Genomic DNA, 17,883 nt, shown 5'->3' with positions numbered 1-17,883 from the left:
CTTTTCCAGGGAGTCGAGTCTTCTCATGAGGTGGCCAAAGTACTGGAGCCTCAGCTTCAGAATCTGTCCTTCCAGTGAGCACTCAGGGCTGATTTCCTTCAGAATGGGGAGGTTTGATCTTCTTGCAGTCCATGGGACTCTCAAGAGTCTCCTCCAGCACCATAATTCAAAAGCATCAATTCTTCGGTGATCAGCCTTCTTTATGGTCCAGCTCTCATTTCCATATATCACTACTGGGAAAACCATAGCTTTTACTATACGGACCTTTGTCGGCAAGGTGATGTCTCTGCTTTTTAAGATGCTGTCTAGGTTTGTCATCGCTTTTCTCCCAAGAAGCAGGCATCTTTTAATTTCGTGACTGCTGTCACCATCTGCAGTGATCATGGAGCCCAAGAAAGTAAAATCTCTCACTGCCTCCATTTCTTCCCCTTCTATTTGCCAGGAGGTGATGGGCCCAGTGGCCATGATTTTCGTTTTTTTGATGTTGAGCTTCAGACCATATTTTGCGCTCTCCTCTTTCACCCTCATTAAAAGGTTCTTTAATTCCTCCTCACTTTCTGCCATCAAGGTTGTGTCATCTGCATATCTGAGGTTGTTGACAAAGGTACCGAGTTGCTAATTTGCCATCTTGGAAGGGTAGTGGCTAATACAACAAAGGATGTGATAAAGGCTCTCCAAAAAGAGTTGCATAGCCTTAGGTAGGGTAGGCTTAGGCAAGCTGGAATGTGGGAGAGAGAGAGTTATCTTTTATTTCTAAGATTCTGAACCTGTGCTGGACAGCACACAACATTATATGGATATTTTGGATGTATTTTTGATGCTTATATTTTGTTTGTAAAGAATTCTGCCAGTAAAAGTTTGAATAATATTTTTATGGGCCTGGACAGTGATTTATTCCAAAAGGAGTCAGTTCTTATGCTTCAGTCACTTCAAACTGCACAGTATTAATATCTGCAATCATTGCATCCCAAGGTGGGTTTCTCCTGAGCAGAGGTGAACCTGTGTCTTATGCACCTCAATGTTAGCAGGTAAGTTGGATGCAGTATATCCAAGCGAAAACACACATGGTCAGACCCTCCAAGCACCCCTATTTTCCAGGTACAGTCCCAGATTTACAGATGCCATCCCAGTTTCTAATTTGATTCCAGAATGTCCTGCTCTTCCTTAGGACATCCCAATTTTCCCTGGAGAAATGTTGGAGGGTATGCAGTTATTCAACCCCTGAGATAAGGCGATAAGTAACTATACAACTTTTAGGTCAAGACATCTGAAGGGAATGGCAGGAGTTCTGGTAGCACAAGGATAGAAGACTGAAGAAACCCCAACTAAAGAATCATGGCAAGAAAAATTGATGGACTATGCAGAACTGGCAAAATTGACATATAAGCTACGGGACAAGGATAACTGTGACATTAAGGATGAATGGGAACCTTTCACAAAGTAGCCGAAGATGAAACAAAGCGAACTGGACTCCTTGGCACGTTTTGAATAAACATTCACAATTTTTTTACTGATAACAATCATCTAAACAGTTTGAGGATCTATACAATTTTGTAACATGCAGAAAACAGCATTATTGGAGAAACCAAAGACTGGAACTGAGGGAAGTCGCGGGTGGGGTGGGTTCTGTGGGGGGGGGGAGGGAGGAAAAATGGGGGGGGGGGGAATAAGGATATGTTTTTGGATAATATGTCTTGTTATAACTTTGAATTAAAAAAAAAAAAGACATCTGAAGGGAATGTATAGGGAAGTTTTTAAAGGGTTTGTTATGTTGTTATATATGTTGGAAGCTGCCCAGAGTGGCTGAGGCAACACAGTCAGATGGGCAGGGTATAAATAATAAAATTATTGTTATTGTTATTATTATTATTATTATGGAATAGGACATCCCTATTTTCATCGGAGAAATGTTGGAGGGTATGCCGTCACACATGCAAGGGGGGGGGGAGGACTGGAGGTCTCTCATATTATGTGGAGCCATTAATGAAGAAGCTGACATGTTTTATTATGTTTGTATATATGCTGGAACCCGCAAAAGTGGCTAGGGCAATCCAGTTAGATGGGTGGGGTATAAATGATAAAATTGTTGTTGTTGTTGTTTTGTTGTTGCTATTGTTATGGAATAGGACATCCCTGTTTTCACTGGCGAAATGGTATACACCGTGGGGCTACGAGGCTCGCTGGCACCGGTAACCGGGGCTTAATTCGGAGCAAGCGGGCGCAGGCCAGGAGCGTCCACACGCTGGAGAGAACCGGAGCGCGCCGCTCCTTTCTCGAGAGAGCGCAAGGCGGAGAGGGAAGCGCAGAGCTTTCCCTTTAAGAGGCCGGCTCGCCTCCATTTGACGTCAGGCTGTTTCTGCACCATCGCCGGCACCCGCGAGCCCCCATTCGGGCAGGAGGGGCGAGAGAGGCAGCGAGCGCGGCCGGCCAGGGAGGGAGAAGGAAGCGAAGCCCAGCTCCCCCGGGAAGCTTCCCGCAGCCCCGCCGGCTCGTCCTCAGCATCCTCCCGCGGAAAGCGCGTCTCCTGCAGCCATGTCTGTGGCAGGTTTGAAGAAGCAGTTCCACAAAGCCACTCAGGTGAGGGGGCCGGGGGGCGCACGCGGAGGAGGCCGAGGAGCCCCGGGCAAGGAGGGAGGCGCGCGGGGGCGGCGGAAAGCGCGGGTCTAACCCTCCGAGTTAGGAACCTCTGGGCGCGCGCGGGAGGGAGCGAGGCGCCGGCGGAGGCCTCCAGGGGGCGCTGCGTTGGGGAGGGGGCGCGGGGCAATCGGGAGGACCGGGGGCAGCTGGGAGGAGAGCCAGAGAGGGTGGGGGGCAGGGGGCGAAACTAGGCTTTATTTGACCCAGGGCAAAGACCCAGTTTGGCACCCTTCCCAAAGCGCATTTGCGTGCGCGCACACACACGGGCTGGGAGCCTCTCTGGCGCCCCTCTGGAGGCTTAACCCGGGGCAAAAAAAGCGAGGAGGGGAGAGGGTGGGGTGGGGGAACACATCCGAGATCGAAGAGGCTCGCTGCTTGGCCCTGGGCCATTGCCAGGTCTTCCCAATTAAGTGGTGTTTTTGCAATAAATAGCGCACCTGCTCTGTGTGACTGCAGCAGAAGCTGGAAAGGGTCCTGGCGGAGGGCCGCTTGGCCGGACCAGGTCTGGCCAATGCAGGGGGCGCGATGGGTACCGCATTCTGCTTTCCAGGGAGACGGAGGATCAGACACCCGGTTTCCCCCCCTCTCTCCCCCCCACCCGCTTTATTTCTCTGCCCGGCCTCGTTCCCTGCTGGGCGCCCATAACTGGCTCGCCGCAGACGCGGGATCTTGCGCTTCTCTCTCCTCCCGCCCTCCATCTCCGCGCTTCCCCCGCATTGGAGCAGCTCAGCCGCTGCAGAGCCCGGCGAGGATTTGTGGCTGCTTTTATCCGCCGCGCTGCTACTGCTGCTGCTCCTGCAGCCTTTCTGGGACGCGGCTGGGAGGGGGGAAGGAGGGGGCACCGGGCGCGGGAGGCTGGCGGAGCTTGCAACGTGTAAGCGGCTGCTGGTGGAGGAGGAGGGCTGGCCAGTTGTACTATTTCCATACCCTTCCAGTGGACTATCCGGCCGGGACTCGGATTATGTAAAAATCCTCCTCCAGTGACCTTGCAGTGATGTAGTTACTGAGCTTTGATTCCCCCCCCCCCCGCTGCTCCATCACACTGTGTCCCTAACCGTGCCCGCGTCCCCTCCCCTCCCTCCGCGCCTTTCCCCTTCTCATCAACGGAAAACCATCCTTTCCTTCCATCGGGCTTTCGACTTCATGAATGGAAGTAGATCTATATTAAACTTTAGTCTTTAAAATCCCAATGAATGAGGTGTTTGGGGGGGGTGTTTCGTGTGGGGTATTTTGACGCTCGAGTTGGATATTGCCAAACTGGTTTGTTTTGGTATTTTGTTGGTTAAATCTGTTTGGTGGTAAAGAGCCTTGCCACCACAGCCACCCCTTCATTACAGGAGGGGAAGTTCCTTAAAAATATAATCTAGTGTGTCCGTCTGTCAGGCTGCAGTGTTTTTTTCAGTTTAATCTTGTGTTGTGACCAGTGGCAATGCGCTTGTGTGAGTAACTGATTTGGAGAGTGAAGTCTGATGGTTTAATGGCCTCATGCTGTATTTCTGTAACCAAGGATTAGATTCTGATTCAGTTCAATTCACGCTGGTGCAAACCTGGGACAGGAAGGGGAATCGAATCCCCAATATCTGTCGGGTCACAGAAAACCTTCTGTCTTCCTTTTTTGAAGGCCACGTGTTATATAATGCCGCCTATGAAGTCTCTTCAAGATAACGTCAAGCTGTTTAAAAATATCACCCTAGTGAATCTCCTCTGCAGAATGCAGTGCAGCATCAGACGTTTCGGACCAGCTCTAGCACATTGTCTTATCCTCTAGGAAATGCCGACCTTCCAGAATTAGTAATTCACGATGGAGCAGTTCTACTGGCACATGCCTTCATTCTGATTCCTCCATCATCATTTACTTTAAATTACTTTAATAGCCAAAGTGAGCAATGCAAATACTTTATTAGAGGGAAGCAACACTGTGTTGCAACCGTTCTTCAGTAATTATTATTATTATTATTTATTATTTATACCCCGCCCATTTGTCTGGGTTTCCCCAGCCACTCTGGGCGGCCTCCAACAGAATATTAAAAACACGATCAAACATTCCAACATAAGATTAAAAACACATTAAAGCATCAGTCATTAAAAACTTCCCTAAGTAGGGCTGCCTTCAGATGTCTTCTAAAAGCCAGATAGTTGTTTATTTCCTTGACATCTGGTGGGAGGGCATTCCACAGGGCGGGTGCCACCACCGAGAAGGCCCTCTGCCTGGTTCCCTGTAACCTCACTTCTCACAGGGAGGGAACCACCAGAAAGCTCTTGGAGCTGGACCTCAGTGTCCGGGCTAAGTAATGAGGATGGAGACGCTCCTTCAGGTATACTGGACTGAGTAGCTTTGATATGAACATGACATGGCTTATCATCACCATGTCATGGGATCAGTGGGCTTCAGATGTTGCCTTCATCGTCTCAATATTTTAGTTCCTTTCTGTCAGTCTTTGGTCCCATCGAGAATATGGTTGAATCTATTTGGGAGAGCAGCATATAAATGTTGGCACTCTTTTGCTAGTCAGGAACATTTAGGGTTAGAGTAAAATGATCTGGAGAAGATTATCCTATAACCAGCAATAAGAATTTTGAATTTTGTTAGTATTAACAGGAGTGGCAAAAGTCTTCAACTAAGCAGGCTTTAAAAATGAGATATTTAGAAAGATGGCCCAACGATATGAGGGCTTTCGTTCTATATGCACAACAGAGTAAGTCCCATTGAATTTGATTATTAAATAGATTTGGCAGACAGAGGATGACACTTTAGCTGATGTTGCATTTTAAATGCTGGTTTTGATCAATATTTTCAGCATTCTGACTCCCCTTGTAAAAGGTGGCAAAAAATCCTGTGAATGGTTCAACATCCCCCCCCCCCTTACTATATTCTTATGGGGTTACACTTCTGAAACTTTCGTGCCGGTTAAATAAAGTAGGTAGAAATTAAAACTGCATGTGTCATAATTTGAAGGCCTATTTCTGAGTAATAAACTGTGAAATATAGTTCTGAAGGCGAATCACATTTGATATAACTCCTTTAATATTGTGTTGTTGTTATTTTAAAAAAGACTGAATAAGCAGGTAAAACTCAGTGCTGCAGAAATCTCAAAAACCGCTGCCGAAAACTGAATTAAACTTTCTGTTATTAATTGTAGTTTTTTCAGAGATTTGCATTTAAATTAGTTTGGTCTCCATGAATTGTGTATGGCTGGAGTTAAGGAAATGAATTTCGTGCCTCCTTGTCCTCTGCTCACCTTTTTAACCTATTCTGCCTTCCAGTTAGCGTAATACCTACAATTACTTAACACCTGCAAATCCCTTTTAGCCTCCCACTGCACACGGTAAAAATAGGCTGTGCACTCTTTCACATTCCATGTGAATTTTTATTTTATTTTATTAAACCTCTTGAGTCCTTTTTCAACATGGCACCTGTTTCTGGTTTAGCCTTGTGTGTACCTCTGCAAGTTGCTGCTCACTTATTGCACTTTTAGGTGTACATTTAAAGATTGGAATAGTATATTCAAAAATGGAGTGTTTGAGAAAAGAAGTTGGGAGGGGAGGCAAGTGAGGAATCGCAGGGAAGGCTGATAAATAATTGGAATCGCTTTCCCTCCTCAGTAGCATTAGCACAAGATAGTTCAGTTGGTTAGAGTGTGGTGCCAATAATGCCAAGGTTGCAGGTTCGATCCCCGTATGGGGCAGCTGCATATTCCTTCATTGCAGGGGGTTGGAGTAGATGTTCTTCCATCTCTATGCTTCTAAGTACAGTGGTACCTTGGGTTACATACACTTCAGGTTACATACACTTCAGGTTACAGACTCTGCTAACCCAGAAATAGTGCTTCAGGTTAAGAACTTTGCTTCAGGATGAGAACAGAAATCATGCTCTGGCGGCGCAGGAGGCCCCATTAGCTAAAGTGGTGCTTCAGGTTAAGAACAGTTTCAGGTTAAGAATGGACCTCCAGAATGAATTAAGTACTTAACCCGAGGTACCACTGTATAGGGTAGGTTAGTGACTCAGGGCCCTGAATCCCAGCAGCCTGGCACTATTGCCTTATAGCTCTAGTTCCTGTGGTTTAGAGCTAGATGAACAAAAATCTACTCAGTGTTCCCAAAATCTGTGTTGCTCAGTCTGGAGACAGTGTCTGTCTGTCTGTCTGTCTGTCTCTCTCTCTCTCTCACACACACACACACACAATATTCTGGGAAGAACTGGAGATGGGTTTTGTGCTAGCTGTGAATTCCAATATTTGTTAAGCTGTTGGATGCTCTGACCTCTTCTTAAAACAAGGATAGGGGACCTCTCCAGATGCTGAACTCCACCTTCCATTAATCACAGCAAATATGGCCAGTGGTTGGGGATAGTGGAGTTCAACAATGTTTGGAGGGCCACAAACTTCCCACTTTTGCCTTAGATGAAAGAGTTGAGTGTGTGCGATCAGGACTGGAGGAAATGTTTTTCTTCCAACCTTAGTAAATCACCCCCAGGGCTCTTTCAACAGTAAATGGGTTGGGTCTCCTAAAAGTAGATAGCATTTTGACTGTGGATGGGAGAAGTTAGGGTCCAATGCACCTTCTCCTCTGCCCCACTTCCCAGATGCTATAATAATCAGGTTAGGCTCTATTTGGCAGGCTTCCCCATCATCATCATCTACCCTGGCACCATCACTACTTATGTTTAGGTACCAGGCAAAATCATTTCATTTGCACCAGGCCTTTGGCCCTTAATTATCTGTAGCCTTGTTCAGAGGGTAAGATGTGCCATTTTATAACTATGAATGTATTTTTAGGTTTTACTCCATTTTAGTTTTATGCTGGTTTTAATTATATGCGTTTGCTTTTGTAAGTCGCTTTGAGTTTCATTTTGCATAAAACTAAAAAATTCAATTAATAATACTAATTGACGTTTAACTGTTGAGTATTCTTTATCTCTTTGAGGGCAAACAACTTCCACGGTCTAGCTACTGGGTGTATGGGCATGAATTCGTAAGACTCTATTGAAGCCTAATTGTGTAGTTATGTGAGCCTACTTCAATTTATTCTTTGTATTTATTTATTTTTTGCGTAGTAATGCAAGCAAGCCATAGACTACTTCAGGTCAATCATGGACAAGTGTGTAGAGAGGCTTAAAATATCCCCACTGGGAACCCTGCTAATAGCATCCCTGCTGAGTAAAACTGAACGGGCATAAACCAATTTGGCAAGTGTGGAAGTTTACAGTTGGGAAGAAATACGCATTTGAGCTTTAAAAGGCTTCCAAGTAAGTGCTGCTCTGGAATGGCTTCTGTCTTCCTATGGTGATCGCTGGAGAAAATGGATCAGTTCTGAAAAGAAATCCATGGGGTTAGAAGGCACTCTATAGACCAAGTCCAACCCCTTGTACGGGATTGATCACCTTTTAATCATAGTAGTCTGTGTCATGTAATCCAGACTATATGGTATATCACAAGCAGAGCAAGTAATGGGACACATGGCATGTCCAAGTGAGCCTGCAAAATGCCTGGTTCCAGGTGTTTTCAAGCAATTGGTTTGGCTTATAAGTAGCACCTGGAGAAGGATGGAGGAACTTTCAGAGCTTCAGCTAGGCTGACCAGCTGCAACATATCTTCTTGCCCTCCACAAATGATCAGTGAGTCCATTATAAAATAAAAATGGCAAAGAGACTTTCAGCAGGGGTAAAGACCTGAACCTTTGTCAGCAGCTTTCATGGAGTGTCAGTCACTTGATGCATCTGGAGTAGACTGTAGCCTACAGAAGCTTCTTCCATAATAAAATGGTTAGTCTTTATGGTGCCGCAATATTTGTTAATGTTTGTGCTGCAACAAGCTGACACGGCTGTGTCTCTGGGGGATCCCTAAAAAGCAAAACCTAAGCACCCACCTCTGTCCAACCCAACTTCCAGCCTCTTTGAGAGGTGGTTTGGCAAATGCACACAAATGTAGCCTGATGAGTCTTCTGTTCTTTTGACTGGGCTAGTCCATGCCATGGGCTAGGAGTCAGCTTTGCCTGCTGAAGAGCAGCTTGAAGGGGGGAGAAGGCAGAGTGACTCCACCTGCGGTTGATCAGCCTCCACAGAGGAGAAGGCACTGATAAGAGCCAGCTGGTTCTGGTCTTCTTAAACAGAGCTCTCAGCAGCAGTTAGATGCTGGAAATAATACCTGTAGTTCCTGGTCCTACCTTGCTGCTTCCTGCTCTCCACCTGGACCCTTGGCTCTGAGATCACCTGGATTCCCTGACTTCTGGACTCTCTGACTTCATATGTGGATTCTGCTCTCTGGCAAGGGTTTATCAGAGACTCCTAACCCCTGCTTGCTTGACGAAGGGACCTGGATGGGACTATGGCAGTAAGATATTGCCGGAGTAGTAAATGATGCCCTACCCAGTCCAGTCAAGGACATTTTGGCACTTAAGGCAGGAAACCAAGCACACCTTCCTCCTTCCTAGCAGTAAAAATACAATAATAATAATAAATGGCTGGTTAGCTATTTAATTTGCTGCCCTTTCACGACACCTTCAGTTGCCTGCCTGAGGCAGCCCTCTCATTCTGTCTAAGGCTAGGGTCACTCTTTTGGGCAGAAAGCAACCAACTGTCTTCAACACTGCAATTCTAGGCATGTTTCTCCAGAAGCAAATACAGTGGTACCTCAGGTTAAGTACTTAATTCGTTCCAGAGGTCTGTTCTTAACCTGAAACTGTTCTTAATCTGAAGCACCACTTTAGCTAATGGGGCCACCTGCTGCTGCTGTGGCGCTGGAGCATGATTTCTGTTCTTATCCTGAAGCAAAGTTCTTAACCTGAGGTAATATTTCTGGGTTAGCGGAGTCTGTAACCTGAAGCGTATGTAACCCAAGGTACCACTGTACTGCTGAGTTATCTCCTTACAACTCAAGCTGGAACATCATTTTTTACTAGATTTCGTTATGTTTTCAATGCTTCCTGGCCCAGGAAGTACTGAACCAAAGGGCACAGAAAGCTACAAGTCCCATTAACCCCAGGAGGAAACAACACTCTGGGATTGTGTCTTTCATCTATGTTTTGGTAACCTCTAGGTTAGATTACTGCAACGCTTTATATGTGGGGCTGCCTTTGAAGATGGTTCATAGACTTCAACTGGTGCATTATTTTATTTTTTAATGTAAGAATATGATTTGAAGTTAATTTATGAAACTTTGGAAAAGTTTAATTAAAATTAAGAAAGGAAGAAACTGCACCCAGTGCGCTTCATGGGAGACTTTGGTGGCCAGTAACCACATATTTATAAACTGAAGCAACCCTAATAAGTATTTGTTTGCAGTAATTGCTGAAAGATAATTGTGCTGGTTTTCTTTAATGCTACATGAACCAAAATAGGAGTGAGATGTCAGGGAAGGTAATTGTGAAAATAGTTATTTGGCTGGAGAGAAGGGAGTTAAATTTAGTATTTTGATCAGTTTAAAATGTTACACAAAGGCCATTAAGCCTAGGGGAAAATACGTCTGAATATTGCATTGATAATTAGTTTCCTCTGGCATACATCTAAAAGCCAACACAGAAAGAGGGGCTTTCTTACAAAAGCTTTGCTAGAGGAGGAGGAGTCTGGACCTGGTGACACCAACCTAATGAGAGGTGGAGGGTTGGGCTCCATGTCAGAAGCTAATATAGCACCAGCCAAATTAGCTGATGCATAATTTCCTCTGGAGATAAAATTCACCTAATTAATGTGTTTCTGACAATGCAAGTAAATGGAATTCTGCACAGTGATTTCTTCCTATACCAACTGAGAAGCCTAGCAGACTAATGCTATAAATGTGCTTTGGTGAGCCACCCAGCAGGGAGGCAGGGGCTTGGTGCCTTTGCCCAATAACTCATTGGAGAAACTGATTTCCTTATGGGGTGAGCTGGAGCCAACTTGGCCTCATCACTAAAATTGGTATGGAGCCAATGGCCAGAGACCTCTCTTTGTCTGTCTTTCTCTCTTTTCGTGTGGCCTTATAGTGTACTCTTTCGAGAAACCCCTACTTAGCTTCTCCTAACTTGGAAGTTGGGATGTGATGGGATTCTGGCAGCAACCTCACTTTGCAGCATGGCTGAGAGTAGCATTTGCCAAGATCCTGCTGAAGGCTTTGTGTCTAAGCCAGCCCTTTCAAGCTAATACTCTTCGGATAGTTTAGCCCCCAGCCCCAACCAGCTTGTGGTTTTGGGGACAGATGGGAGTTGTAGCTCAAAATATCTATAAGGCTGCCCCAAACCTCCTCAGATGAACCGTTTCCATGCTAGTGTCCATCAGCTTTTGCTTAATCCTCTTGTCGTGGAGAAACCTACTGTGTGTGTATCATTTATTATCACATGTACTGTGGTTACTTAACCTTTCTCCTGCTTGTTCAGTCCCAGAGTTAAACTCTGAATGTGAAGCCAATTCCCCTTTCCATCTTGGGAAAGACAAGTGTCTCAGAAACCTAGCCAACTTTGTTGTACGGGTTTGAGGGCGTTATGAACCACATTATGCTGTACAAAGCGAATGGAAAATTTAAGCATGGCAGGATCTTGCAGAGTTCTGTGCAGTAAGGAGCACATTGATTGTGTCAATGGCTGACCTTAATTTTTTATATTTCTTGGTTACCAAACTGACCCTGCTAACCAGCCTCAATATAAGCTCCTTGTTTGCTCGTCCCCTGCAGCTGCTGTATTGACTGCAATATTTACCTTGGGCGGGGGGGGGGAATAATTGGTTCACATCAAAGGGCTGCCATCTCAGCATTCACACCGACCTAAAACTCCATGCTGTTATTTGCCACAGCAAAGCAGTGGGGCGTAACAGCTGGTGGGAAGTGACTGGGATAGACTACCAATTTTATTTTAATTGCCTCATATTATGTTTTCCTCAGAAATGATTGTTTTGTTTTTTAAAAAATATATCTTTATTAATTTAAAATAAATACATTTATGAGAAAACAGATGTAGATACAAGTAAACATACAATCAAACAAACAACTAATAGAAAAATCAAACAAACTACCACACTATAATATAGAAGAAGATTAATATAATCATCATCATATATACTCCTGATGCTGAACACAATTATAAAACTTATAGAGAAGAAATTTAAAACTGACTTCCAATTAATCTCACTGTAGTTTGTCTATCCATTACTTTATGCTACACAGTTATATATTTCTTATATAATTTCTTTTTACCTCCCTACGAACTTATATTTATACAATACAGGATCAGTCTAATTCTGCCAAGAAATGATTGTTGTGAGGAAAGATGATCTCCGTAAGCTGATGGCTCTGCCATGCTTTCGATCTACATTTGTGCTTTTAAGGTTTCGTGCAGGTATTATTGGGTTGCCATCTGGCCCCGATTCCAGGACAAAGTGATTCCAATGGAATTGAGACCCTCTGAAGGGTGTTGTAAAAATTCTAAGGTCTCAGATATAGAATAAATGTATAATTCTTGCTTTTGGACCTTGTTGGTCATGTGTACCTCTTTGCATAGTGGGAATCCTCCATAATTCCCCTTGCCTGAGATCACATGGGCAGATATCCATCAGGGGAAGCGCTGAGGGGATTTCCCCCCAAAACTGTGAACCTCTATGTTAATTGTCATTGTTTGCCCAGGCTCTCATCATGGAAGGATTACCTGCGGGTGGCACTGTGGTCTAAACCACTGAGCCTCTTGGGCTTGCCGATCAGAAGGTCGGCAGTTTGAATCCCTGCGATGGAGTGAGCTCCCATTGCTCTGTGCCAGCTCCTGCCAACCTAGCAGTTCGAAAGCCACCAGTGCGAGTAGATAAATAGGTACCACTGCAGCAGGAAGGTAAATGGCATTTCCGTGCGCTCTGGTTTCTGTCACGGTGTCCCATTGTGCCAGAAGTCTTGCTGGCCACATGACCCGGAAAGCTGTCTGTCGACAAACGCTGGCTCCCTCAACCTGAAAGCGAGATGCGTGCCACAACTTCATAGTTGCCTTTGACTGGACTTAATCCTCCAGGAAGGGACGCGGGTGGCACTGTGGGTTAAACCATAGAGCCTAGGACTTGGCGATCAGAAGGTCGGCGGTTCGAATCCCCGCGACAGAGTGAGCTCCCGTTGCTCGGTCCCTGCTCCTGCCAACCTAGCAGTTCGAAAGCACGTCAAAGTGCAAGTAGATAAATAGGTACTGCTCTGGCGGGAAGGTAAATGGCGTTTCCGTGCGCTGCTCCGGTTCGCCAGAAGCGGCTTAGTCATGCTGGCCACATGACCCGGAAGCTGTATGCCGGCTCCCTCAGCCAATAAAGTGACATGAGCGCCGTAACCCCAGAGTCGGTCACGACTGGACCTAATGGTCAGGGGTCCCTTTACCTTCACCGTAACCATCCAGGGATCCTTTACTTTTACCTTTTTTGTTTCAACAATGCTGATGCTTTGTGTAAACTATGTCTGGAACTATGTAAAATTTACTAAACCCCAGGAATGTCACAGCTTGACCTGCCTGAGCCACTGTAACCCCACCTTATGTGTGATGTATTTCTTACTGTAAAGGAGATGTCCTTCATCTTCATGCCAAAATGCTAACCCTCAAAAAGAGGTGTCTCTCTTTGTTCTGGGTCTCTCACTTTCTGTTGCAACAGAAAAATCAAGACCTGCCTTGCTTTCCACTGGTTCCATCCATTCTTCTCTGACTGATCATGGACTTAGGGGACTCAGAGTCCCTTGGGGAGTTGGGCAGCAGAAGCCAACCCCAAATTTTCTACAACAGCATAATATGTCCTGACAAAGAGCATTCATTGTGTTCTCTTCCTCTTCCTCTCCCTCTCTCTCACTTTAATTCATTCACTATACTAAGTTGCTTCAGGTTTAATGATGACCAAATGTAATTGACAAACTGAATTGCTAATCTGAAACTATTTTGGGCCTATAGCCCTCCCACTCAAAAACCGTAAGCTTCTGTTCTGCACACTTCACAAGATTTACTCACCTTGGCAATCAATATAATGAAACAAATTACTCTGCTGGATTTGCACAGAACTATTGTGAAGCCAGCTGCCTGCTCTGTGCCAGGTAAATATTTATGGGGAACCTTTTACAAGCTAAGATCCAAATGTAGTGTGCCTTGAATTGACAGACAATAAAAGAGAAGCTATGTGTATAGTCCAGAAGAAAGTTCCAATTAAAAGCTTCCACAGAATTAAGCTCATAATGAGGTAGCTCACAGTGCAACCCTATGCGTATTTAATTAAGAATCACATTCTGCTGTGTTCACTAGAGCTTACTCTTAGGTAAGTGTGTATAGGATTGCAGTTTCAGGCCTCGAAATGGCTTCTCACCTGGCATCCTGTGACAAACAAGATTGACCTCTAGGGAACTATTGTACATTGGAAGACCGTTGCTCCTCAGCTTGTGTGCATTAGATGTGCCAAAATTAACTAGTACAGTGACTTGCTGGTTAGTGATCCTTCTGTGGGTTAGTTATTTTCCTGGATGATGATGATGATGGTGATGATGATGATTGCAATCCTTTCTGATTTACAATCTGATCTGGTTTGGGGATTGCAAGTACCTTAATTGTCCTGGTTGATTACTTTTGCCTAGAAGTAGGAAGGGAAAGTGAAGCCTTTTTAGTTCTCTTGGAACACTCAGTAGCTTTTGACCATGTTGATCCTGGGATGCCAGGGCTCTTAGCTGGGTGCAGTTATGAGTAACTGCAATGGCTACAGTTCTGCCTATTGGGTAGATCTCATGAGGTCATTCTGGGTTGCTCTGTGAGATTCCACAGCAGAAAGAAATGTCAGACACTCACTCACCTCAGTGCTCTATTGGTCAAGCATTCTTCTTATTAGAAGCAATTAATTGATATTCAGAGGAGAGTCACTTTGCTTCTTGTCTGGACTTCCTCTAGAGCCAATGTAGAAAACCTCTGGCCCTCCACATATTGCTGAACTACAACTCCCATTAGCCTTGGAAAGCATAGCCAATGATTATGAGAGTTGTAGTTCAGCAATACATGGCGGGTCAAAGGTTCCCACACCTGATTTAGAGACATGGTTAATTTAAAATTAAAAGTGATAGTGTGTTCAGTATTTTAAAAAAGACTTTAGTTTTTAAAAAATGGCTAGTTGGGGCAGAGGGGAGAGACCGAATTCTGTAAGTAAGGCATACATAATTACCAGGCACCTTCATCTGCCTCACCTGCAATAAAACATCTCTCTCCTGTACCAGTCTCTGCTGCCACACTAGGTGTTGTAACTCTCCAATGGTTTGGCTTAACCACCAAAGGTATACTCTCCCGTTGTCTCTCGAGACAGACAGATGCCAACACACATTCTGTAACTACCTGTTTCATTCCACAGTGACCCTTTGGGTATTGCTAGGTTCACACAGGTGCTTTCCATAGATTCTCATCCATTCGCTGTTTACATATAATAATGTTAATCTTCCTGCTTACAGTAATTGAACAGAACAATGATGTAACGCCAATAAGTTGGTAGGGAATTTCCTACAATAACTGGCTGTGTCATTGTTTAGCCTGTAATGATTGTTTAGTTGTGCCCTTTGCCCAGGACTCAGTCATTGGCTGCAACACCTATCTAAGCAAATCAGACAGCTAAGCCAAGTTCTGCTGTTAGCTCCCCCTCCCCAAGAAAAACTTCAAAGGGGGAAATTAAAGATTGTGCCATTTTGTTCTATGTAACGTATCAAAGGAGATTTCCATTTTTATGCACACCTGAAGGGCCTCATAGCCACAGCTGGTGCATCTTCCTAACAAGCTAATCACAGTCTCTGTAATCTGTTTTGTCAGGTGTTGTATCAGTTTATCTGTAGGTGTCCCAAACAACACAAGCATGTTCCTGGAAGTGGGATATTTGCAATCTTAGCTCCTGTATTTGCATCTTCCCACACCCACTCTTGCCTGCCTGCGAAAATGCGTGACAGTTCTCTCTTACTTCATTGCGCTGTTGGCAGAAATCCACCTCTGTCATCACTGTGTATAACTGTTGAGTGTGAAGTTGTATTTTGGGTTATACATGAAACTTTTTAGCCTGAGCTGACATTCCACGTGTACACATGTGTGTGTTGATTGTGCCAGCTAGGCAGCTTTGAGGCACCCAACTTCCATGTTGACTGTACAGTAGATAATTTATAGACCATCATTGCATGACACCCCCCCTCATTTTGTGTGTGTGTGTATATTAGGGCTAGGCAATATCTAGTTTTCAACATTGCAATATATCACTACCTAAACATTGCAATATACCAGTATAACTTGATGTCTGAAATAAAGATGGAGCTATGTAGAAGCACTGGCTAGCTTGACGGTTTTCCCCATATCGTGATTTTTGCCGGTACCTGCTCTTGTGATTCGCTTTTCTGTGCAGGAGACAGGGGAGAGCTTAGCAGCAGAGTTAACAGGGGCTGCAGGAATCGAGAGAAGCGTTGACTGGATTCAGTTTCCCCCACATTGCGATTTTTGCATAGCACACATACACATGTCACGATTTGCGATATATTGCCAGTTCAAAATTTTTGCAGCCGATATCATGATATGGACTTCAAACTAGTTTTGGACCCTAGATCAATATATCGGCCAGCCCTAATGCATATATGCATATGCGTCTCTGTATTCATTTTAAAAGCATTTTAAAACTGCTGAATATTCAGCATGGCTGAAGCCTCTAGACATGGGCAGATGTGCACTCAAGATCCAGAAACAGAAATTGGGACCTTCCACGTGGAAAAGGTCCACTGCAATTAATACATATGTATATATCTTCCTTAAATTCCTCCAACACTTAGAATGAGCAGAAATGTCAGAATAACTTTACATTAAGCAAAAATGGGTGGCAACTCCTGTCTAAATGAATATCTAATTTGGTTTATTTTATTGCATTTTTATTCTACCTTCTACTCTAAGGAACTCATAGTGGCTGAGAAACAGTGACAGGCCCAAGGTCACCCAGTGATTTGAACCCTTGTCTCCCAGGTCCTAGTTGGACACTCTAACCCAGGCATAGGCAACCTCGGCCCTCCAGATGTTTTGGGACTACGATTCCCATCATCCCTGACCACTGGTCCTGTTAGCTAGGGATCATGGGAGTTGTAGTCCCAAAACATCTGGAGGGCTGAGGTTGCCTATGCCTGCTCTAACCACTACACCACACTGGTTTCCCATCTGGCCTAGGAGACCCCTACCATCTTGTGGGTCCTTGTAGCTTACAGCATGCAACTAACAGTCTCCCCTGTACCTTACGTGGGCTGCATAATGGTTACAAAATACAAGTACTAGCGGATATAATGCATACATACCAAGTCCCTTCTCTTCTTTGCCCCCATCCCCAACAGCCTGCCTGCATATGGACTTGGCTGGCTCAGTGCCATTCTTTGCAGGCACCTTTAATGCATGATGACAGCCCTATCGGAGGCAGGTTAAGCTGGTTACGAAGTCTCGTTTCCATGCCATTTGGAACCAAATAGCTGCTTTGCGGAATCTTTGTTGCCCAGAGGGTCTTTCCGCCTGTCTCAGCAGCCTGCTTCTTTCAAAGCGGGAGCTGTGCATGGGAATTCCGGCTGCTTCTCCATCTTGGCAGATGCATAATTACTCCTATTTGAGTTTTGCATTATAATGCCTCCTTGCAACCAGTGGTCAATTATCAACACTTGCGCTTCTCTTGAATTAACTCGGTGCCTAAATGTTACAGCTCTGAGGGTTTCCGTCCCCCACAATACGCTGGTGTGTGTGTGTTTGTGTGTGTTTGCTCTTTCCTCTGCCACTCAGGGCGACTTTCCTTTTCCTCCCATGTGGGTGGAAGCAGGCTTTGAATCCCGGAATCCAATTAAGACCTCCCTGCGGGCCGGCAGGCCTCTCGCCTTCTCTGTTTTCCTTTTGTTGCATGCCTGTAGTGTAACAAGCAGCAGAATGGCTGTTCCCACAGCTCAGAATATGATTATTTATTAAGTGCTTCCAGCCAGCAAGATGAATATATTACTCTCCGACAAAGAAGATCGGGTAATTGAAAATGTATATCTTGCCATGATACTGAGTTGTTTTTTTTAATAGCAGACTAACATGGCTGCAGTGGTCCCTCACCATCATAAACATCAGACCCCAAGAGATTTTATTGCAATGTTCTCAAAGTAAGAATTACTGAAGATGCTAGTATTTGATCAACATAATAGAATTTTAGATCAGTTGAGGCACACAGGGCAGGATTTGCCTAACGATCCCCATCTGAAAGGCTTGCACAGATGGGAAGATTGGAAGAGTGTCATGTTGAACTTCACCCATAGTGTTTTCTTGGCT

At 44.8% G+C, this 17,883-nt stretch overlaps 1 protein-coding gene across 3 annotated transcripts in view; it reads left to right on the top strand.

Moving 5' to 3' along the window:
* Positions 1–2,336: 2,336 nt before the first annotated feature.
* Positions 2,337–17,883, top strand: part of SH3GL2 (SH3 domain containing GRB2 like 2, endophilin A1) — an 85,246-nt gene continuing 69,699 nt past the window's right edge. The window contains exon 1 of one of the 3 annotated variants that reach the window (XM_080987917.1): positions 2,337–2,577. Coding sequence is in view for 1 of the 3 variants with exons in the window: in XM_080987918.1 (XP_080844044.1) it covers positions 2,533–2,577 (45 nt within the window). In the remaining 2 variants the exon portion in view is untranslated. The remainder of the gene's footprint in view (positions 2,578–17,883) is intronic. The other 2 variants (XM_080987916.1, XM_080987918.1) reach the window with 2 other exon arrangements.

Source organism: Podarcis pityusensis (assembly GCF_964106645.2).
Source record: "Podarcis pityusensis genome assembly, chromosome: 17".
NCBI lineage: Eukaryota > Metazoa > Chordata > Lepidosauria > Squamata > Lacertidae > Podarcis > Podarcis pityusensis.
This window is presented reverse-complemented; position numbering and strand designations above follow the sequence as displayed.